General features: G+C 38.3%; 3 protein-coding genes across 4 annotated transcripts; 2 read left to right on the top strand and 1 right to left on the bottom strand.

The window, feature by feature from the left end:
* Window positions 1-142: 142 nt before the first annotated feature.
* LOC111343961 (uncharacterized) lies at window positions 143-6,211 on the top strand. Its single transcript, XM_022951163.2, has 3 exons — window positions 143-271; window positions 1,770-5,217; window positions 5,824-6,211. Exon 2 carries the CDS (start codon window positions 1,778-1,780, stop codon window positions 4,622-4,624), a length of 2,847 nt encoding a protein of 948 aa, XP_022806898.2. The 5' UTR covers window positions 143-271; window positions 1,770-1,777; the 3' UTR covers window positions 4,625-5,217; window positions 5,824-6,211.
* Window positions 6,212-6,852: 641 nt separating this feature from the next.
* Window positions 6,853-14,852, bottom strand: LOC111343960 (ciliary microtubule-associated protein 2). 2 transcript variants are annotated; one of them, XM_088738639.1, is made up of 12 exons: window positions 14,687-14,852; window positions 14,096-14,183; window positions 13,623-13,707; window positions 12,274-12,359; window positions 11,859-11,981; window positions 10,890-11,027; window positions 10,642-10,785; window positions 10,340-10,400; window positions 9,757-9,863; window positions 9,405-9,533; window positions 8,363-8,487; window positions 6,853-7,427 (listed from the first exon to the last, which is right to left on the bottom strand). In XM_088738639.1, the coding sequence occupies exons 1-12, from the start codon at window positions 14,734-14,736 to the stop codon at window positions 7,367-7,369; spliced, it is 1,197 nt and encodes a 398-aa protein (XP_088594765.1). In that variant the 5' UTR covers window positions 14,737-14,852; the 3' UTR covers window positions 6,853-7,366. The 2 variants fall into 2 exon arrangements, with proteins under 2 accessions (XP_088594765.1, XP_088594766.1); XM_088738640.1 differs by lacking the exon at window positions 13,623-13,707 and having other exon boundaries at window positions 7,218-7,427; window positions 14,687-14,825.
* Window positions 14,853-16,862: 2,010 nt separating this feature from the next.
* Window positions 16,863-22,827, top strand: LOC111343962 (tolloid-like protein 2). Its single transcript, XM_088737791.1, has 7 exons — window positions 16,863-17,225; window positions 18,084-18,278; window positions 19,476-19,678; window positions 20,407-20,595; window positions 21,175-21,190; window positions 21,491-21,576; window positions 22,270-22,827. The coding sequence occupies exons 1-7, from the start codon at window positions 16,963-16,965 to the stop codon at window positions 22,335-22,337; spliced, it is 1,020 nt and encodes a 339-aa protein (XP_088593917.1). The 5' UTR covers window positions 16,863-16,962; the 3' UTR covers window positions 22,338-22,827.
* Window positions 22,828-23,402: the final 575 nt, after the last annotated feature.

The following is a 23,402-nucleotide window of genomic DNA, read 5'->3' as shown; positions in this document are numbered from 1 at the left end:
ACTTCAACAGCCACAAATCAATGTCTTTAACCAGAGTAATTTCTGAGTTCTCGAGTTATTCGCGAGCAAGCCGTTTCCGCCATTTCGTAGAAATTTCGTGAACATATGTAAAAAAAAACCTGATTAGCTATGCATATGTCATTAGGCCAGGGCCATCTGCTAGGAAAGATGAGAAGCTAATTATCAAGGAAAATTTAACAGAGACAGACTCGTTTTACCTGCTTTAAAGCTGGTAAAGTATACCATACGATTTGGAGGAAGAATCGCAGAGGTATGTCAATTTTACTACCTCCCGGCTGTATAAACTTGAATGCTCAGTCAAAAAGAAAAACTGTAGAGAAAGGAATGATTTTTGTTGGTTTATTCAGGCCGTCGTGCAGGTTATTCGAAAGCGAAGGAGTGTGATTCCTTCTTGTTTGAGATAGCTACTTCGTTGAGACAGAAAGTCACTTCCGTCGTTTCAAATACAATTTACCCACTCATAGAAGCAGCAATAAGGGGGGGGGGGGGGGGAAATTTATCCACTTAGCCTGGGTACCAGAGAAAACGAAGCGAAAACGAAAAGTACATTTGGATCTCACTCCTGTTCTCGCAGCATGCATACTAAGCTGTTAAAAGCTGGAAGTGATAGTGATGCAGCCATCCGTCCGTCAAACTTCTGTGTATCTTCCATTTGCGACAAACAAGTTAAATGATTTATTTTACGCACTGAAACTGGCAAAGTTAAAGAATTTTGAAATTCAGTCAACCGTAAATTAAACCCACTATTGCCAGCGAAAGCAATCACTTAGCATTTTGTGCCATTCGTAATAATTCCTAGTCGACGGTAGAGATCTCTCAAAAAAACGTGACGAAAATGCGGCTAGATCCTTTCAATGAGACAGGTTTTGATATGACTTTGAGTATATGTGGTAGTTTGCTGATATTGCTGAAGGTGCCTCTGCTCTGGCATTGACTGAAACGACATCATTGAACTGGTTTTTATAATATTCATTTTTGGTTTTCATGGGCTCCAGATTTCTGCGGTAATATTGATTACTTCAGTTGATCGACCTTAACTTTCTCTGATTTACAGAAATTATCTTTGCTTAATAGCGAAGAGGTCACTAATTTGCGATTTGTGTGAGGGTCCTTCACATTTTTTTTGTGGGGTTAAGCTTTGATATATCTAAGCAAGAAAAATATTTGCTTTTCAGGGTCATCCTAATCACAGTCTACACAAATAACATGCATTCTCAGCACTCTCTTTCTGTTTTACCCCCTACTTATGAAAAGCTAAGTATAATTTCAAAATAACTTGAAAGGGAACGGAGAAGAAAAACACAAGATCGGTCGAAAGAATAAGTACCAAAACAAAACCTAGCAGGATAACTAATCCACAAGGTCTGGTTTAAAATAGATAGGCAAAAACAAACTGTGATGCTCTGACAATGTCAGCGGTTAAACAATGAAGTAAGTTAAACACAAAAGCTTGTTCGAAGAGATAAAACACCTTTGTGGCTGCTTTTCCTTTAAAGAAACACGGCCATGGTTTTAAAAATTAACAGTTTTAATTTTAGATATTTAAATGTGTTCTGGTTATCTGTCGAGAGGGTTTATCCTTTCTTCCTCACTCATTTTCATTTACACTTTAAGCGTGACAAGAAGGAACTCTGGCGTGACAGATTTTTGGTTCTTTGTAAAAGCCCGGATGAATGCTATTCAAATTGCAAGTAGTGAACATTCAAATGCATTATCAGCAGTATAGTTCTCAATGTTTAACGTTTCAGATAACGCCATGGAAGGCAACGAAAGTGATGATCGCAATTCTCAAAGACATCTCAGCGAAACATCAGAAAGGCAAGATCAGATTTTAAATCTTCTTTCCAAAGCCCGAGAGCTTCAGGTCAGTGGAGAGCACTTTAAAAATTACGAGCAAGCAGCGGAAATGTTAAAACAAGCGTTACGCTTAGCACAAGAAACATCGAACAAAGATTCAGAGGCCGAGATTTGCGGCAACCTGGCTGAAGTTTTGCTCGCTATGGATTGTTTTGTCGAATCTCTCTCTTACGGGCAGAAATGCCTTTCCCTTTCCAACGAGGCAGGTCGTAAAGATCTTGAAGCATTAGCCAATTCCTATGTTGGAAGTGCCTACTCAAAGCTAGGAGACTTGACCATAGGCCTTGAATTCCATAAGAAATCCCTAGATGCTATTTCTACCACTGATCACCAGAAGCAAAGGTGGAAATGCCTGTTCAATCTGGGTACCACTTCTACAGAGCTTGGGGACTACCCAAACGCCACAAAGTTCTTAACAGAAAGTCTTACAGTTGCTACTGATCTTGGCGATAAAGCAGCCATCGCCGAGTCCAATGGAGGTCTGGGTGTCGTGTATTACAAGAAGAGACAGTATCCAGAATCCATTTTCCACAACGAGAAGCATCTAACATTAGCACGAGAAGTTAGTCAGAAGAAAAGTCAGGCTATAGCTCTTGGAAATCTCGGTAATGTTCACTTATCGAAGGGAGATTACATCAAAGCGTTTGCACTTTATCAAGAGCAATTAAAAATTTCCAAAGAGATAGGAAACAAGTTTATCGAGGGAAGGGCACTGGGGGCTCTTGGTGATGTTTATCATTGTCGAGGAGAAACAAGAAAAGCGATTGTAAATTATGAAGCCTACCTTCGTATCGCAGAAAGTCTAAACAGCAAGTCAGCGCAAGCAAATGCCATTGGAAAAATTGGAAGAGCGCAACACTCCCTAGGAGAAAACAGAAAATCACAGAAAAATCTTGAAACGCTATTAGAGTTATCGCAAGAAATTGGCGATAAAGCCACCGAGGGCTTTGCGTATGGTTTCCTCGGAAACACTCACAGATCCTTAGGAAATTTTGAAAAAGCCATTTTCATGCAAAAAAAGTTCTTAGAAATCTCAAAGTTGATCGGTGACAAGGCAGCAGAAGGCCTTGCTAATGCCTACCTGGGAAGCATATACTACTCTCTCGGAGACCTAGAAAATGCCTTGAAACATCATCAATTCAATCTCGCAATAAATAGGGAATTGGAAAATAAAGGAGGGGAAGGGCGATCGGTTGAGAAGGTAGGCAACATTCATTTTGAGCGTGGAAATTACAACGAGGCAATCAAGTGCTACCAGGAAAGCCTCGAAATCGCCCGTTCAATAAGAGATAAACCACTTGAAGGTGCCTCGTACGCCAATATAGGAAATGCTTATCTAGCCCTCGGTATGTATTTACAGGCTGTAGATATATACGAAAAAGCCGTGCCCTTTGCTGAAGCAGCCGGAGATCAGCGCATGGTGGGGCAGATGCTTGGAAATCTTGGAAATGTTTACAATCGGATGGGAGATCATGAAAAAGAGCTTGAATGTCATCAGCGACATCTGTCACTCTGTGAAGCCTTGGAAGAAAAGCAAGGAGAAGCAACCGCTCATGGCAACATTGGAATGATCAATTACCGCATGGAAAATCTCGAGGAAGCTATACATCATAGCGAAAAGCAAATCTCTATCTCCAACTCCATCGGAGAAATAGCCGGTGAGATGACAGGATGCCTAAATCTTGGAAAGATTTACTTGAAATTGGATGAACTTTCCAAGGCAATTGAGTTTCAGAAAAAAGCTTTATGTTTCGCCGAGAAGATGAAAAGCTTAGACAAGATGGGCTCCTGCCACTATGACCTCGGCGTTTCTTATTCAAAGTCCAAAGAGTTCGAAATGGCCTGTGATCACTTGGAAAAATGCACCCAACTGTATGCGGAAGTGAGACGACTTCTCTTCGAAAAGGATGTATACAAGGTTTCTCTAAGTGACGTACAGGCTTCTTCTTATCGTCTCTACACACAGTGTCTTCTGCAGCAAGAAAAGCACGAGGAAGCTCTACTAGTTACCGAACGAGCACGTTCCGCAGCGCTTGCTGACATGATGGTAGTAAAGTACGGTCTTCATGATCCAAAGGACGGGCAAAGAGAAGCTCTCAATGAGGGAAGCCTCCGTGAAGTCGTTTCTCGTCTGGGAGGCCAGATAATCTACTATGCTCTGTCTGGAGCTGGAAAGGAGAATGTTGTACTATGGAATAGTCAAGGAAATTCTGCTCCTCAGTTTGTGGGGGAGGCTAACAACTGGAAGAGTCTGTTAGACGAAGCGCTCTCGGAAATGAAAGTTAATGAGCACCCCGCGAATTGTGAAGATCGCTCGTTGCCATCGCGAGAAAACACACGTCTTCTTGAGGATCGAGAGAACGAGGAAGAAGAGGAAAAACTTAAAGGAGATCTGTTGTGTTGCCCTCCATCGAAGCGTATCACTCCAAAAGATCGATCAAGTGCATTGGAGAAACTCCATGATGTGTTGTTTTCCTGCACGTCGCCTGACCAAGCCACCTCAGACCTCATCATTGTTCCTGATGCAGAGCTCCATAGAATTCCTTGGGCAGCGCTTCGAAATGAAAACAACGAAAGCCTAGGGGCGCAACACAGAATAAGAGTATTACCATCCTTGACAATTATGAAGGCGATTTTTAAGTGTCCACCCGACTTTCATGATCAAAAAGGAGCTGTAATTGTTGGGGATCCAGATGTTGGCACAGTGTTATTTAAAGCGAAGAAGAAAGAGGAATCGATCGCATGACTGGCACATGCAAACGAAGAAGCGCAAGAAATCGCTAGATTGTTCGGTGTTGAACCGCTACTTGGAGAAGAAGCTACCAAGGCACGTTTCCTTGAAAATCTTGACACGGCGGCCCTAGTCCATATTGCTGCACACGGAAATTCTGTAACAGGTGAAATTGCATTCGCTCCACCCCCAGAAAAACGCAAGCCGGTACTTGATGAAGAAGACGTTATCCTTACAATGGCAGAAGTGCAAAATGCAAAGGTGCGAGCTAAGCTTGTTGTTCTAAGCTGTTGCCATAGTGCAACTGGAAACATTCGAGCCGAAGGTGTAATTGGAATCGCTCGAGCTTTTCTCGGTGCTGGAGCGAGGTCAGTTCTTGCCACCCTATGGGCCGTTAATGACGAGGCTACCCTGGAATTCATGCGCAAGTTTTATCAGCATTTAAAAGTCGGCAAAAAGGCAAGTGAAGCCGTTCGCCAGGCCACAACTGCTCTTCGACTCTCGCAAGACTTCCAGTCCCCGCGTCACTGGGCCCCCTTCGTCCTTATTGGAGATGACGTCACCTTTGAGAACTTGGAACAGATGTGACAAGATCATATATATGCACGGTGGGTAAGCTCACGCTTGCTGGCCATTCTTTTTTTAGACAAAGTTTTGAGTACCAGACAAGAGGCCAAAAAATGCCAATTCTTTTGTAGGGTGTTCATGCAGCTAGTCGAAGTACTTTTCCTGTTGGTTAGGTTGTTAGTCCATTGTAGATCACTTTAATTATGCATTTCCTTGACAATGCGGTTCTCAGCTGTACTGCTGCGTAGATTGTGGCGTTGTGAAAGTAAAATCAGTACCTTCCCAAAAGAAACAGCACGTATTTCTGCTGTGATCTTAAACTATTCTATTGGGGTATTCCACCCAGGGAAAGTAGCAGTCTTTTCTTCGTTACATCCTATATTGATGTTAGAGAAGCCTAGAGTGTTGCCTAGAGTGTTGTCTACGGCTTGTGTGCAAGCATGGCTTAGGATAAAAAAGATGGAGTTTAGCGCTGTGACACTTCTCCAACTAGCCTTCTGTGACAATGATTTCAAAGTCTTAGATTTTCGGTCATAAATAGTCCACATTTCAACCAGTGTGTGAAGAAACGTTTACAAGCTTCCCTTAGAAATAAGCTTAAAATGATTCTCAACTTAATAGAAACTTTATATTTGTTTTTTTTTCAGGCAAAGGAAAAAACCCAGCCGGGTAAGACACTTTCCAAAACCGTTCGTATACCAAATTTAGAAGGAACAGTAGTCAGATCTATGCAATGAAACAAACAAATGTTGCTCGAAAAGGGATTCTGATATGTAGTTAGATATGATTGATGAGTTTGTAGTTACTGTACTATGGAATGAAGCTTTTGATTGAAAATTTCTAAAGAACACTTCATTTATGCCCATCAAATCACTCCTCAGGAGCCTGCCATCCTATCTTCGATCGACAATTGTTTGGGATGGTGTAAAAAATTCCAAAAAGAATATGAAAAAAATAGTTTGCACAACATTTCTAGCAATATTATAGTGAGGATTCACAGCAACATACATGAATCTATTTGAATGTCGACGATTTGTCTGTGATTTTCCTTTATTATTAAGTGATTCTGATGAACAAAATGTAGCCTCGTTGTGTTAGTCGAGCAAAAAAAGAAATACTCTGAAGCCAAGGTAACTTAGAGCCGAAGGTAAAATATCAACTTGAAATAGAATTTCATTGTCTGAGATCGATTCCATTGCAATGGCGACTAGAATTTGAGCTCATTTTAGGTTGTGAGAAGGAAATCTGCTCAAAGAATTAAAGGAGTTGACAGTGCCACCTCGGGCTGAGAAATAACACTAATACTAAGAGTGGAAATGATGTAAAGAAAATTGATGTAAACTTTATTTCTAGTTTCGACCTGAAAACATTGCAATGGAATTGTTTCATGATTAGTGGATTGGTCTTCAAGTTACTACTGCAACTATTATTTGTGCAAAATTTAACGCGGAATCTCGTTGCAACTCGTTTCCAGTTTGGTTTGTTTATTTTTCAACTTTCGTTTAATCATTCTACAAGCCATTCAGATTTATTTTTCAAGAATCGGTTTCTTGTAGTGCCAGAAAATTATAGGGATAAGTGCAAAAGAATTGCAATTCTTAAGACGGCTTTTGTCCTGTCCTGTCATTACACTCTGCGCAATTTTTGACTTCACATTAACACAACTATATCAAATGTAAGAAAGACAAAATGTATGGCTTTAATCAAAACACTTGAAACTTGGAGTTTCCATTACAATTGGGTGTATTTTCCGATGATAAAAAACGCTTCGTACGAAAATTTAATGAAAGATCTGCACTCCTGAAGACCTACTGTTAACATGTCGAAATTCATGTTATATATCTATATCGTTAACAGAGTCATAAATTGTTCCATGAAAATTTTTTAAGGAAACCAATACTAAAATATCATCCAGATAAAAACACTAAGTAGTAATTGATTTGTGTAAAAAAAAATATCTCACGCATTAATAGAAAACATATGACTGGCTTCCGCCCTTTCGCCGGAAATAAAGCATGCATAAATTGTTTCCCAAACATACAAGCTGAATTTTCGATTTACAAAAAGTAGTGCACTGGGAAATGTGCTATTCGCTACTAAATACTTTTAACTCTTCTTTAATATTATTGATGAGAAAATTCGAAATAAATCCTTGAAGTACCATTGCTAGAACAAGCTTGCTTGGTAATTTTACTGTGCATCAATGGGGACCATGAAAACTTTGTCAACCTCACTTGGTTTGATCCGTTCCCTGCAGAAAAAAAGTAAGATTCACCATCAACCTTCTTTACAATCATGAAATATTGCATTCAGAGTCATTTCCGATTGAGTGATACAAATAATATGGCATTGGGTTGGTTTTGTGCTTTATGACGCCTCGTGCTTGGCCTAGAAAACTCTACCAATCTCTTAACCGATCAGATATATAAAACAATATCAAACCCTCTTTGGTACCTCGCGTTCTCTTCCAGCTTTACGCTTCTGGAAGTGTTTTCGTCTTAGCCTACATGTAGCCACACTCTCCCCCCGGGAGAAACGGAAGGGGGGGACGTTTCTCCAAAGGGGGTACGGTCACACTAGGCTATGTTCGTCTTTGCTTTCAATTTTCATTAGTTTCTCAAATCATTTAATTATCTAAAATAAAGAATGATGAAAATAACTAGATTACTTGAGCGTAAATTCTGTATTTGGTTTGACTTAGCTCTGAAAAGGGTTCCAAATAAAAATGGAATTTTAGAGCCCTTAGCTCTATAGAGTAAAGTGAACTAAGCAAGACTTTAAGGAGAAGTATCAACACAAAAAATAAGAGCGGTAACAAAGCTCACCAGCTCATCCGACAATAGTCAAATGTTCGTGCAATCAACGCCGAAGTCGATCGCATTGTTCTTGTAGCGAGATTCATCTACAATAGGCTATTTTAAAGTTGTGTACTAAGTTGCCAAGCCTTTGATTCAGAGTGAGGCTAAAGGTGACCTTGTTGTGATAGAGACCTGTATCTAGTTAGCATGATAACAAAGTGAAAGGCAGCAAGGTCACATAACAAGGTCACCCGTAGCCTCACTCCCGTCCAAAGGCTTGGCAACCAAGCACACAACTGTAAAATGGACTATTATACCATGGTTATTTCAGTCAATCTTCAAAGCGAAAGAGTGAAGGGCATTAAATGTGTTTGCAAGGTATACTGACGTTAAGTATTTGTCCCGTATAAGATCGTATCTCTTGGCTTTAGAGTTGAAAGCACTTCTATGTCCATTACTGTGCTGTGCCTTGTCATAGCGATCCACATCATATCGCCCAGGACCAACTGGATTCTGAAAATTTATCAAAAGTAACAGGTTGAAGTCATCCGCCTTAAATAGAACCTGCATTCCGATTTTCATCAACTTTTGCCCGGTGGCTGCCTACGTACATTTTAATGACAAACAAGTTTTACCAGCAACATTCGCTTACGAATAGCAGTACCTGTACCTGGTGATCAATTTCATATGTACAAGAGAATGTCTAATCCTCTTGATATGTAAGATAACCTGGCAAGTTCACTTACTAAATCCACATTTTTCAAAAAAAAGAAGTTACCACTCAAGTCCAAACAAGAGTTAAAAAAATGGTAGGTCACCACACTTGTTACTACATTGTGCAACCATAGAATGACTACTTTCTTCCCTGGCTATACCTCCCGAGATAAAGAAAAATCTTGAGTTCTACTTAAGCGCCTGAGCTAGGTCAATTAATTGGTACAGATGGCCAACGCAATACTACGAGTTAACTTGAATTTGTTTTGACCTAATTTATGTGTAGAATATTTAACAAATGGTAAACACCACAGCGTACACTATTGAGTTATGGATGCACGCGGGAGGTTGCTAAGCACGAAAGAAGCGTAAGAGTCGCTCGAGGCGATAGCCGAGAGCGACTCTTAGCTTCTTGAGTGCTTAGCAAATCTCCCAAGTGCATCCATAACTCAATAGTGTATGCTGTGGTGTTTACCATTTGTTTTATAACATAACATTGATACATTGTAGCTAAAGAGTTCCCTTTTAATTAACAAATCTTACGCGACTAGAAGAAACAAGCGCGCGCGGAAAAATAGTCTTTGCATTTGCTCACGTCAGCAGCGTACACCCATGGGAAAATGGGGGACGCTAAATTGACCAATCAGAGCGCGCGCTTTGCTTTGGTTATGTTGTAATTAATATTGGTGCTATTGTTACTCTGTGTAAAGACATACTATGCTTCCCAGGAAGAATCTTCTGGCATGACGGTCGAATCGGTCCGCAGTTGAGCCAAAGGGTGGTCTAACAGTTGCCTCTGGCTTAGTAAGTTCCTGAGGAGAGTAGTTTCCAGGTCCTGGGTCGGTCTAGTGATGAAGAAATTCATAGATCATACAGTCACAGTCACGTGTTTGTCTCATGGAAAGAAGCAGAACAGAAAAATATCTGAGCCTACAAGTGTTGTCACCCCAACTATTTCTGACTATGATACTTGACTCATTATTGTGCATGAATTGCACTAAAAAACAAGTAATACAAAGGCATCTTAGCCAATCACAAATTGGGACAAACCTTGGAAAAAAAACTTACAGAGTCTCTTGGGTATTGACTCAATGTTGAACAGTAGATCCTGTTGGTTGGGTATGGTGGGAAGCGCTGCACCTTCAGGAAGACTCCGTGATGGTTTTGATGCTTATCTAAAGAAAAAAATTATGATTTCATAAGTACATGAAAATTAGCTCTGTTCATTAGCTTAGTCCTTCCATTGTTGAAAAATGACTGTAAGTAGGTTAATGCAACTGCGCATCTACCCCTCCCCTACCAAATCAACAGTCAACTAACCCAAGGTAATTGTTGGATTAGGGGAGGGGTATGTGTGCAGTTTGTCAAATATTGACATTGATCCCCTTTTCTTGCGTCAGTGTTGCATTTTTATCTAACCAATCAGGGTGCACTGCTGTTTTGTTACCAACCAGATATATGCTTCAAACCACTCTAATTAACTTTAACATCCTGACAATCTGATTGGTTGATAATATTTCTTGTCTAGATCAAGGATGGGGAATTCCTTAAAACAGATTTTTCATTTTGCATAGTATCTTGCCTGCTGCAACTAATAAAAATGCATATGTGTTGAAGCCACAGATAAAGTAGTGCCTGTAAAATTGCCTACCATGCAGCTCATGCAAGAATGATTTTAAGTCGTACTCTCCAGGACCCAAAGTTTGCTTTCCCTGAAAAATAAAGGAAATACCATCTTGGGTCAAAGACACTTAATTTCTAAAGCTTTTAATTTGGAGATATCAACAAAGTTGAAATGGTAAATTGGCCACCGTAACGATTACAAAAGCTGACGTTTCAAGCGTTAGCCCTTCGTCGGAGCAAATAGAGGAATTGTGGGTTGTGTGTGAATTGTGGGTTGTTCTAAAGCTTTTGTCAACCTTTCGTACTTAAATTATATGATTAGAATCCTACCGGAAGAGCAAAGTATCCCACAGATACGGGCTTGTTCCTTTCACCAGTGAAGAGATCATAAGGTCCTCTTTTGCTAACTACTCTTGCTTCCATCTCATCGGTGAAGCTCTTCATCTCATATTGTCCAGGACACAGACGACTTCCCTATTCAAACATTCCAAAGAAAAAATATTGCTAACTCTTCAAGTGGTATTCACCAAGCAATGTGCAAGTAACACTGTAAGACTATTAGACATGCATGTACATACCGCTTCTGGAAGCTGTCTCTTGTACGACTTTCCAGAATCCAGCATTCCTACATTACTGACGGACTTTTGCACCTTCTCTTCAACCACAGCACTTGGTATCCCTCCCTTACCATAAGTTCCTGGCCCTGGCACTTGACTCTGCAGTATTTCAAAAAAAGGTAACAAAAGATATGCATACTCTGTAATTTTCAATTTATTTTTGCATTTATAGGTAGTTGCAATTACTTAACCCCTAACAGCCTAACATCAGTATGCATACGTATGATGAAGGATCCTCACAGCAGAGAGTGCTATTTATGTAAAAGCGAAAATCAGACCTGAAAAAAATTCCGTACAGGCCTGATTTTTTTCAGGTCTGATTTTCGCTATTACATAAATAGTGCTCTCTACTGCGAGGATCGTGCATCATACCTATCTAATACCGCAGTTCAAAATATATGACCTTCATATATTCATTGTATCAGTATGCATGTTCTCCATACTATTCTTTATACATTCCTCAAGGTGCTGACAAGGAGAATTTGTTATACAATCAGGAACTTCTTTAGATGCTGATCATTTCCATTATTCTCTTTACCTTAATTTTTGATTCAGTGTGATGATGTAAGGAGTAATAAGATGCTAATCATTCTTAGGGATTACAGGGTTACTAAGCTTTGATTAGACATTTTGGGGATGCTCAATTGTGGATAGGCTCTAACACAGTTCCTGTCCTAAATACACCCTTTTAAGTAGATCAAAGATCAGACTTAAAAAAAGCCTGGAGACTGAGCACACCACAAAGGTGGTGGATCTGAAAGTAAACTGACTTCAGAGGTAAAATAATGAGGAAAACTTCAATCTCGGACTGTTTGGATGTTTGACTGGAGTTCTTTAACTAATATGCTGGCTACAAGGAGGTTAGATCGAATTTGACTGTGCTAAATAAATTAAGATTAATATTATTGGCCACACAATCAAATCGCAAACCAATCTTGTAGCATCAAATCTTGCTTCTCTGGTTTCACAGACACCCCTTGTACTCCCAGGCTTTTTGCTCATTTGATCAATAAAATTAGTGATGTTATATGTTCCAGGACCAAGAAGTTGCTTCTGTTGAAATAAAACACAGACTTTGAAAACTGGAATTAGAATGAGTTCCAAGTAAAATGATTAAATCAAAAGTAAATGATTTTAATTGAGTGCCACAAATTTCCTTAAAAATTATAGAAATGGATACAAGCCAGGGAAAAGATTTGGTGAATAATTTGAGAGGAAAATTTGGCATTAGTCAGGTTCAAGGATTCACGTTTCATGCAAAAAATGCATTTTTCCACATACAACCATCAATTATCAATCCAGCTTGTAGTTACAATTGCATATTTAGCATTCACATAATAGTTACCTGTAGTTGCTTCTTTTCCCATTGTTCTTTGTACAACAGATGAGGTATCTTTGCCAGGCGAGCTGTTTCAAATGCCCTTTCCCATCCTAGTTATTTACAGTAAACAATAGACGACATTAAACTGATGGAATAATATTATTCTACAAGATGAATAAAAAACTTCATTTTTGAGGTTAAACTAAACAAAACAGCTCCTTTAGGACCCCCACTTGAATAAAAGTCATTGACCAACAGTGATTGCACCGCTAATACCCAAATATACAGTCAACTTATGGTATTCTCTCATAGAAATGTTTTTTTTCTCTTTAGCAGAAATGCTCAGCTTTAAGACATACCACCCTTTCTTGTTAAAGTTTGACTAGTTCTCAGTTTGTTTTCATGCAAAAATCATTCTGGTGGTAAGCAAAAATACGGTACATGTATATTGAGGAATTATCTTCAACTTTCAATTGGCGGTTGATATATTTGAGAATAAAGGCTGACAGTTTCGAAAGAAACTGTTTGGGGCTGCGTTGGTCGGGGTAACGAAAGATTCGCTCCGACGAAGGGCTAACGCTCAAAACATCAGCCTTTGTAATCATTACGGTGGCCAATTTACCATTTCAACTTTGTTGATATTTGAGAATAGTCGGTCTACGGTGATTGAACGTGTTTTGTACACTGACAGATGATGGATAGTCTATTGACATCTCAACAAAGACATTGACTATCTACTGAATGATTATTGCCCAATTACCAATTGAAATCACCCATTAACGTCAAATATAGCAGTCATCTACCCACCAATTGATCAACAGTCCAACCCATCCAATCTGACCTTAAAATTTTTTCATTGTAATGTAATTGTTCACAAGCAGCTATTATGAATCTTTTGGATCAGGTACAAAGTTCTTCATTTGTCAACTACTGAACAAAATGGCTGAAAGTTTAAAGCAAGTGTGTCCCAAAAAAGGGGTAAAAAAAAAGGGGTAAAAAAAGGGGTATTTTTTTCCATTTGCCCTTTCCCATTCTAATTATCCACAGTAAGTATAGATAACATTAAAATAAACAAATGGAGAAGATAAAAGAAAAATAAACACTTCATTCTCAAAGTTATCACTAAAAAACCCAGCTCCCTTAGGAGCCACCACTCAAATAAAGGTCACTGCTGACCAACAATGATTTTGTGTAAGAACAGTAATTAGTGTTTTTTGATGATCATGCAGCTAATTATGGTGATTTATCACAGGGCATTTTTCCATGGTATTTTTCCATTTGGTGGATAGTTAGAATTTGTCGTAAAATGACAATTTTTTAAAAGAGTATTATTTTAATTTGTGTTAACCAAAAGAAAATTCCAACGTCTTTACCAGGTCCAGAAGATCTCTCAAAGACAGACTTGGGATTGAATCCACCCACATTGATGTTATATGAACCTGGTCCAAGACGGCGATTCTAGGGCAAGAAAAAACTGTCCTTCATCACCAAAAATTCCACTACTTCTGTGTCAACAAGAAAAAATCAATTGTTTACAGTCACCTCCCTATGCTACAATTCTGATATCCCTAAATTAGCTATTTTTCAAATAAAAGGCCAATAATTGGATTAACCTGCAACCATCTCTAAGCAAGCATTGAGACTGGCTGTTTGTAGCTTCATTGGAAATCATGACCCAGTTTTGCCTGACCATTTCCTGCATTATTTCTAATGGCATATTGCAAACCAGAATATATCTTACTATCTATAGTTCATGTATGAGACGATTTTAGCACCTCGGCAGGGTAAAGCATAATACATGTAAGTTTTTATGCAGTATTGCTATAATGATCAAGAGAAAACCCACCACATCTGACATGCATTTCTTGTCATATGCAACTTGTGTTATTGTCCCAGGTATTTTGCTTTTTGGATGAATTCCAGCAACATCAAACCTACAAATCAAAATTGAAATCCATGGTTTGATCAGAGCAAATTTCAAATGAGGAATTTTTTCTCAGTTAACATTTCCTTGTGAAGATTTTCCAGAGAAAATCAATTCTCTTTTGAAGGCAATCTGGGTAAAATTTTTGAAATGTCACTTAAAGCCACTACATAGTGAAGCTTCTAACACTGGCTCTATCAAAATTTATCCGTACTCGATATCACAGTGTCTTTTTAACTGTAGTGCATTGTGTGGGTGCATTCCAGAATAATATGTTGACAAGCCTGAACAAGTGTTGCATGACCACGAGTGAAGCACGAAATTCTTCATCTACAAAGATCTTAAAATCTTAGGTCAAAAATTTCTTTCCTTTTCCTAATAATGCTACGAGAATGATGAATTTTTAAGGAATGAACACAGGTATAATGAAGTTATTGATTTCGAAGAAACAGACTCAAGCGCGCCAATAATTTTGACATCAACTTGCTCGTAGCCCTCATAAATCGCACCCACCTAGAAGTCTGTACTCCGAATGGTGCCCCAGAAAATTTCTTCTGAGACATATTCGCTGGCCTTTATCTACCGGGATCCAGAAGTTTTTTTAGATCACATATCTCCACATCATAGCGGCTTCATAACTCCACTTACTAACTCCGCGTGAAAAGACATTGCTTAGCAACACCGGAAAACGCCAGGCAACAAATCGCGACGAGTGCAGGAGGCCAGGCTGAATGAACATCCGGGGTCGACAGCTGAACTAAATTTTCGCCTCAAGCTGAAGGAATTTATCAAAAAATCTTCATTAATGCTCGTCTATAATTTTTTTCAATGTACACTGTCTCAAATCCTCCATTCTCCGTTCATAGGAATTTATTCCCCAAAACAAGGACATTAATTCTCTTTTGCAGTCGTTTTTTGATCTCGCCTCGGAAACCACTATTACAGCCAAAGGACGTTAAAGGGCTACGAAAACTGCAAGAACTCACCTAGGCTGGTCCCTCCAAAGATTCCATTCTCGTATCGTGCTTGATCCTCGATTTTCTGCGCGCGCGTAATAAAAATACGTCTCTATGACGTAATGCTAAGGAAAAACACTCCAGCAAGGTGAATGTCAAAGAGATTATCTCCGGTCTTAAAAAAAAATCTAAATGGATCATTCTCACAAGAACTCAATTACTCATGTTAAGGAACTTTGTCATAAGACTGGAAGAGATCACTCTTACATAAAAGATCCCTTAGACGAAGGCCATACCCAACATGGCGATAACAGTCTTCAACTTGTGCACTTACTCACAACAAACCCGGCAGCGGCACTGCCGGCTATTTTCCCAGGCAGCGGAAATCAAAGACAAGTCCATGCTCCCCTAACATATCAGTGTTTGAACCGTCAAAGAATATCCAGTGCAAGTAATAGTTACAAAGGTGCAAATAACTATAGTGGTAGAGACGTCGGGCGAATTATGATGAATACTTGGACAGCTCATGTAATGGATCAGAGAGTACCCCATAGAAACCAGCACTCCTCCTTGGAGCTTTATGTATCCAAGGAGGAAATGGATGAAAAGGCTTGTTGTCTTGATAACAAAGGGAATTTTGACTTTGATGCTCTTCTGCCAGCTGTTTATTGGAGACCAGAAGAAAAATATTTCACTCTCTTGGGAGATAAATAATTTGTGAACTCAGTGAAATTTTTTTCTCTGTGTTTCTGAAACGCAGTAAAAAAATAAAAATAGTACCAAAAAAAAAAAAAAAAAAAACTACGGAAGGAGTAAAATGAGCATAAGAGTTCAGTTAAAAGGTTATGTGCAAATGTTAATTTTTTCCACTTCTCCAAAGCCATTTCTGAGTTTGCGCGATCATAGCCCTAACATTATACGCATTGAAAAACTTCTCTCGAACTACTTCTTTTCGACTCAAGTAAGCACCCATAGATTGATTATATTACTAGACCTGTGATCAGGCAAAATGAATTTGTTTTAATTTCGGCTCCATTTGTTCGCAGATAAAGAAAGTTTTCGAGATCGGTCAGCTTGTTGGCACTTTGATAAAACATTTTCAAAGATGGTACCTTTGTGCCGGGGAAGGGTGGCATACGTTTTAGTACCACGGTTGACCGCTATCACAGAAGTTGGTTCTAGAGACATCAATTAAAATTTCCAGGTATACTTCTCGTATCTGGGTTTGGAGCTTCATGCCGCAGCCCGAGGGCTCTTCCGTCATGAGACTTTCGTAGTTAAAAGCAAGAGATAATAAGCTGACTTATAAAAAGCAACAAATATTTATATAAAATTTTCCCTTGTAAGTACGTTACCGTAGTAGACGAGAGTACTTAGTATGATTTTTTTCCATAGTAAAGGAACATGTGCATTTGTACGTCAAGGGAAGGCAACCACGACCACGGCACCTTTCCATTTCTCCCTTTTTGTTCTTTTATTTTTTCTCTTTTCTTATTTGTTTTCGGGAGCTATCGTTATTCAATTTATGTAACCATCGGAGATTGAGCTACAGGTAATTACGGGTTCAAAATGAGTTTGTTTTGTCACCAGTTTTTTCGCGGAAGCCATCCCCTCCGCCAAGCACTCTGCCTAACTTTCTTCAGGTTATAACTTCGTCCCCAGGGCCTGATCGAAAAAAGACTGAGAGAACCCTGGACCTAGTCATTATCCAGAAAAGGAAGTGTAAATATAGTACGACCGTGGTGCCTTTTCGAAGAAGTACTTCCCCGTGCTTACAAGACATCGTTCTCTCTCTATTTTACTGTTGACGAATCATTTTAAAAAATACGGAAAATGGACGTAGAAATGCTCCTACTTTCCTTCATGTTACTTTTCAGTTCACCTGGGGCTTCTTTTGCCGATTGTCCGCAGTCTAAATACGATGGTTTGACTGGAACCGTGCTCTCTCATGAGGGCGAATTTTATCAAAACAACCTTAATTGTTCGTACGATATCCGAGTTCCCGTTGGCCGAAGAGCTATTCTTGAATTTAAGAAGCTGAAGATAGCAGGAATGATGCCAGAGTGCGAACAAGATTCTTTGGAAATAATAGTGGGGTAGGTGCTGTAGATGTTTTCTTCTCGAAAGGAGTCGTTAAAATGCGTGATCGAACAAGTCTTGTGTGCCGACTGAAAGTTTACGAAATTAGTAAAATATTTGAGGCTTAAATTTTGTAAAACCTAACTTACAAGCACGCAAGTGCCTCACAAGTCTTATTCTCTTTTAATGTAAATTAACTTAAACTTTTCCTTGATCCAGAAATTAAACTTTGGCCAATAATGATTACACTCGCGATTTTCGCCGTTGAATGTAGCTATGTGTAAGAAATTAGTGCTTGCCTTCGTTAATGGAATATTTTACATCGTGTTTTATGTATAGGGACAATATTAGATCAGATTCAAGTCACGTATTTCTCTATAACATCACTTTTTGTTCCTTTTGTGGAGAAAGCTCTGGACGCCTAGATTAAGGAGTGATTGCAAAAAGCATTAGTGACTTCAGATTCACATGTACTCGTACAGATTCTCCTATAAAATGTGTTATATTTTTCTGGAAAACTGCTGAGGAATTTTATGTTGTATCAAATCTTCTAGGTGGTTTGCACGTTAGGTCATCACCGACAATAAACAATACATATCTCATTAGCTTCCTTTGTTCGTCCACCAGCATTTGTTCCTTTCACCATTGTTACCTGTTTCTTTAGAGATTGGTTGCAAACCACCCATTTAATTCTTCATCTCACACACTCCTTGAATTAACTTTATTCCTTACATGGCACAGACAGGAGGTTGATACCTGAAAAGTAGTTGCACATGTTGTGTTAATAATTAACGCAAATTTGAAGAAATATCCATATAACTCTGGTTTGCATAAAAGGGAATTATACTTGTAACATTTTTAACCTTGTCTTTTAGATGTAATGACAATTCCATACATTTTGGAAAATTTTGCTCTTGCTCAGAGTTGGTAATGCCAGAGAAAATTTATTCTTTGGACCATTGCATCACCCTTTTTTTTAAAACTGATGGGTCAGGCCAGAATACAGGGTTTGAAGCAAATTATACTTCAATGGATAATAACACAAAACTGGATCCCACCTCAAACTGCAGGTCTGTAAGTCTTTCGTATTTAAATTTATTTCTTGTGATCTATGTGCGATTATCATTTTCTGTCAATCTAACTGCTTGTTTTCAACTGGATCATTTACTTCATCAAGTTAAATTTCTTTTCCCATTCTCGAGATTTATTATTGAAATGGTAATGATGATACAGATAATGGTAATAATTATCATCCGAGATAATTGTTATCAGTCTTGTCATGGAGAAATTAATGCATGGGTGTTCATAAAATGGAGTATTCAACATGATATCTCATTAGTGAGCTTGGCAAATGAGTGAGAAATCATGTTTAACACAGGAAGAGAAATTCCATATTTACAAGCAACCACACATTATTTTCTTACTGGACCCGGGGGATGCATCTCAGACAATTCAAATCCAACCCTTGAAAGAAAAAAGATTACATGGATGAATATATGAATATAGTTTATATCTGACCACTTGCAGCCCAGAGGCTGAATTACGGGTGCAGTGTAAGGTTGAGAACAGACATCAGCATATCAGGCGCCTATGGCAGCCGCTTCAGTCTATCAATTTCACCTTCCCACCCATCCCACCCCAGGGGAGGACATCCATCACACAGTAATCTCGTGTGTGGGAAATTAACGTCTCCTACCCCAACTCTGCAGGAGACAGGACCTCCACTTATTTGTCCCTATCTGAGAAGACTAGAATATCTAACCATTTCTTGATGTTATAGAAAGGTAGCGAATTCTTCTCAATTATTTTAAGACCTTGAGTGTTGGTCCGGCCGGGGCTCAAACCCTCGACCTCCCGCACAACAGTCCAGCGCTCTATCCATTGAGCTAACTGGGAGGCGGATAAACTGGGGGTTCCACTTATTTTATGTCACTTGTTGACAGATTTTTCACTGAAACAATCAAAGAAGGTCCTGGTACAAGGTGGGGCTTAGATAAACACAACAGGCCTTTACTATAAGAAAAGTTGACCTTATTACTGAATGAACACTTTTTCGTTCATTCATTAACTTGACAGAGTGGCCTGTAAGGCAGATGACATGTCAGCAGCTAATTGACAATACCAAACACACTCAAAACTTTTTTGTAATTTTACACGTGTGTGGTTATGGCTTTTCTAGGGCTGGAAATCCTTGTTAAACACTGCCATTTATATAGAGCTACTTTTACCTAATTTAAAATGGTTTTTTTACCTATTTTGATATGTAGCCAAAAGTTTTTTAACCAAGCAAGTGGAACATTCTTTACTCCCAACTGGCCTTTGACTTACCATCAAAATGCTGGGTGTACATGGAATTTTTCAATTCCATCAGGAAGGGAAGTTCGCTTGTTTTATACAAGCTTTAAATTGGGAGGAAGTCCTTTTTGCAATAAAAACAGGGAAAACGAGGAGGATGAGTTACGCATCACTGGTAGGTGTGCTATAATAATGGTCTGTTTGGTGGAACATGTTTTACTGCATTGCCAGTTTAATTCAAAAGTTTGTTTCAATTGAAATCTTCGTCATCTATTTGAACCTAGAGATATGGTTAATTTATTACCAACCTTGTAATTTTGGTCTGAACAGATGGGTTTATGACCAAACATGAGGTTAAGATGACTGGATATTGGCTGAGTTCTCTTTTTATGTTTTTATGGATGGAGATGAAGTCAAGGACCATAAAAATTTATCTGATTTTGTCAAGTTTCACTAATCTTTCAAGGTGCCATTATCTTGCTTTGGAGCAGGACAAATCTTTGTGAGGCATTAAATCTAACAGATTTTCAATTTATATGTCATGATTGGAAGGAAAATACCAGTCAAGAAAATTTAGTCATGGTTTTTTAAATGCAAGTTTCTCTGGCATTAATTTGGCCAAAGTTGTGTAGTTGTGTTCCATTGGCAACATCTCCTGATGACTTTTAAACCTTTCTGCTTATAAAAGCTTTCAAGAGCTGGGCACCCTATTACTTGAGGAGGAACATTTGGACATCCTGCAACCAGGTTCCTCTAGCTACAGTGTGCAGCCTCAACAATAAACTTGAAGTAAAGCCAAGACCTCTCACTCTTTGTCAACATTTTCTTACTTCAAAATGCTAAGGAAACCAAGAAAGGGTATGGTACTCTTTCATTAATTGTGTCCTATGTTCCATCTTGTAGGTACAAACACAACAGGCCAAGAGATATTCATTGAGAAAAGGATTTGTTCTCATTCATCTCCTTCTTTTAAATCCTATTTCACATTAAAACAAATGAAGAATGTGCAAGTCAAATTTGCATCAGAGGGTACCACACAAACCAAATCTGATGAGAGTGGAGTTGTTGTTAATTACGCAAGTTACAGAACAGGTACATTGTATAAACCTTTGCACCACACCATCAGTATGGATGTTTTCCACACTGTTTTCCGTATATTTCCTATAATCCTGACAGAGAGAATATGATTTAACATGTGTAGTACCAAGTAGAAATAAATGTTTCAATTATTGTTGCAGGATTAAGATCTTTTTTGTAATCCTGATTTTTCAATTTGTTTGTTTATTTTTAAATACAAAGAGTTTTATGTAGTACAATCTGTTAGGTCTGCTTTTGGAATGTCTGATTTTTATATATTTTGTTATAAGTCGATGATGGAATTAACATGAATCACAGTTGTCTATTTTATTTTGGCTATGTACTTGTCTTGTGTCTTAACAGAATTTTTATTGGAGTTCTTTGTTCACAGAGTCACATGTATTTCTTTACAAAGTGTTTGTTTAATTAATGAAGGTTCACTTTGTTTCTGTCAATTGCAGCAAAAAGGTCTTGTCTGAATACAATCTATTTTTTAAAATTTTTGCATGGTTTAGAGTGGATGAAATGTTGAATTATGTCATTTTAAGGGGTTTCTTAGAATTAACCTGTTCTTTTTTTTCCTTGCTCTTTCAGCGTCATCATTATCGGGGTAAGAAATTTCCTTTTGTCAAAGTTAAATAACAGAAAACATCATAAAGGAAGATTTTGCAATTCATCTTTGAGATTTGATTGTTTGAGGAATTTAGAGTAGTTGGTTTCTTGAATTCTTTCATTTGTCTTCAAACGACCGGAAAAAAAAGTTAGTATACCTATCAGTTGGGCACCAACTAATTGCAGTCTAGGGGTTTGTGATTAAGGGGAGCTAGCTCGCATGTACACCTACTGGAAAAATCTTCATATTTTTCTCATGTAGCAACTTTTTAAAAGTTATTGTTATATTTTTTGGTAGATGCCAAAGCCATCCAACAGTTAAACCTTCAACAGTTAAATCTTCAACAGTTCATGAGTCAACAGTGCATGCAAATAATTCAACAGGTTGGTCATCTCAGAAAAATAAAACACTCTGACTTGTAGCTGCCACAGTTCTCCCCTAAATTTTATTGTAAAATAATACATCAGTCAATTTGAAGCTTGAATGAAACCCATCTTCAGAAGTTCATATGTGGGGGGGGGGGGTTTGGGAGGAGGGGGGGTGGGAGGGGGGAGGAATGTTGAAGCTGCATATTGATCTTCGCATCACATTTTAAGGGCTAAACTGAAAAAGCCCTCCATTTTACAGTATGGATATTTTTGGCAGAATGTAATTAGCAGTAAAAATACTGTTTTATAAATTGGAAATTAATGGTTAAGACATAAGTTGTTGTCTTTTTCAAAATCTCACAGTTCTTTTGTGGAATGTCAACTACCAGTATGTAAATTCTCCATTTGACACCATGCCTCCCATGTAGGAATAAAACCAATTATTTCTAAGAATTTCTTGGGTCAGCCTACCAGGCTTCATCTGTCTTTGCTCACTATGGCTAAAAGGAAACATTCTAGTGAATTGTGTGACCTAAGTTTGGCAATCATATACATGTAGCAAGTTGAAATGCTTTTATTCCTTCATTGTACAACTTGGAGTGGCACAAAGTAGAACGACTTTTGCTAAGGAGTATTTCTGCAGGGAGAAGGGAAGGATGGGTGCAAGATTGGTGTAACTTCAACTAGGTTTTGTCTTCTTGATTTTAGGAAGCAAGATGTTGGCAACTTTCTCCTTTTTGGTAACTGGGACTTTGACCACCCAGTTATTGCGATAGAAAAAAGTCTGTGCATACACCGAATCGAAATATGGCGTCCCATTTGAATCACCATTGTTCTGGACTTACCCATACTAGCCTCGTCTTCACGTGGAAACACTAATAGATTATCACATGTGTGAGAGGCTAGCAAGTCCAGGACTATGGCAATTCAATTTGGATGCCATATTTTGATTCGGTGTATGAAACAATTTTGTTCAAACCCTTGAGGGAGGGTTCATTTACATAACGTAAATGTTCTACTGTCAGATGTAGTTGTTGTTGTAGATACAGTAGATTTGCCCTAAAGGTGTAGGAGATTTGTTAATTTCATAATTGAGAAGAGTTCAATTAAATGAATTTTTATATTTATTTATTCAAGTTGCATTGTAAGAAATATACAACTTTTTTGAAAGAAATGTTTCGGCATGCATATACAAGTAGATGAATAAATTATTTACAATATGAAGTATTACAAAAGTGGGTACTAATTACAGCGTGACACCAAAACATCAAAGGTGTAAACTAGAATGCTAGAAAAGTGTTATGTTGCAATTGTTTGTTAAGTTCAGGTTTGATATTATTTATATAAAAAGCTTCTTTGAGTTTTAAATCAATTGAGTTGTTAGCAGGATCCAGAATACTAAAACAAGAAGGGGAGTATTTGTTCTTACAAGAAGGAGATGTGTTGAAATGCTTAAAAATATGCGAGTTTTTATCGCTTTCCGTGTGCTCCTTTATCCTAGTAGAAAAGTGGCGAGTAGTTTCGCCAATATAACGGGAATTACATCCCACACAAGAAAATTGGCAAACTACCATGGATTTTAGAGCATCAGGAGTACGATCTTTAACACTAAACATGTTTTTAATTTTAAAAGAAGTGAAAACTAGTTTGATATTAAAAAAAAAAGGTCCAATTTGCAAAAACGCTTAGTGAGTTGTCAGAGTTTAAGGTTTGCTATTTTAGAATAATAACCAACAAAAGGGAGTTTAAAGTAACATGTATTATTGTCATCATTACTGTTCTGGCTTTTTTGAGAGGAAGACCCATCAAGATTCCTCTCAAAATAGCTGGAACACTAGTGA

The sequence above is a fragment of the Stylophora pistillata genome, chromosome 11 (genome assembly GCF_964205215.1).
Source record: "Stylophora pistillata chromosome 11, jaStyPist1.2, whole genome shotgun sequence".
NCBI lineage: Eukaryota > Metazoa > Cnidaria > Anthozoa > Scleractinia > Pocilloporidae > Stylophora > Stylophora pistillata.
This window is presented reverse-complemented; position numbering and strand designations above follow the sequence as displayed.

Coding starts and splice junctions, on each gene's coding strand:
- LOC111343961 (XM_022951163.2), top strand. CDS start 1,778: ATGGAAGGCAACGAAAGTGATGATCGCAATTCTCAAAGACATCTCAGC.
- LOC111343960 (XM_088738639.1), bottom strand. CDS start 14,736: ATGTCTCAGAAGAAATTTTCTGGGGCACCATTCGGAGTACAGACTTCT. Junction 12,360..13,622: donor TGAGAGATCTTCTGGACCTG/GTAAAGACGTTG, acceptor GTAAATAACTAG/GATGGGAAAGGGCATTTGAA. Junction 11,028..11,858: donor GATTTGATGCTACAAGATTG/GTTTGCGATTTG, acceptor GAAATACTGCAG/AGTCAAGTGCCAGGGCCAGG.
- LOC111343962 (XM_088737791.1), top strand. CDS start 16,963: ATGGACGTAGAAATGCTCCTACTTTCCTTCATGTTACTTTTCAGTTCA. Junction 17,226..18,083: donor TCTTTGGAAATAATAGTGGG/GTAGGTGCTGTA, acceptor CTTGTCTTTTAG/ATGTAATGACAATTCCATAC. Junction 18,279..19,475: donor GATCCCACCTCAAACTGCAG/GTCTGTAAGTCT, acceptor TTTGATATGTAG/CCAAAAGTTTTTTAACCAAG.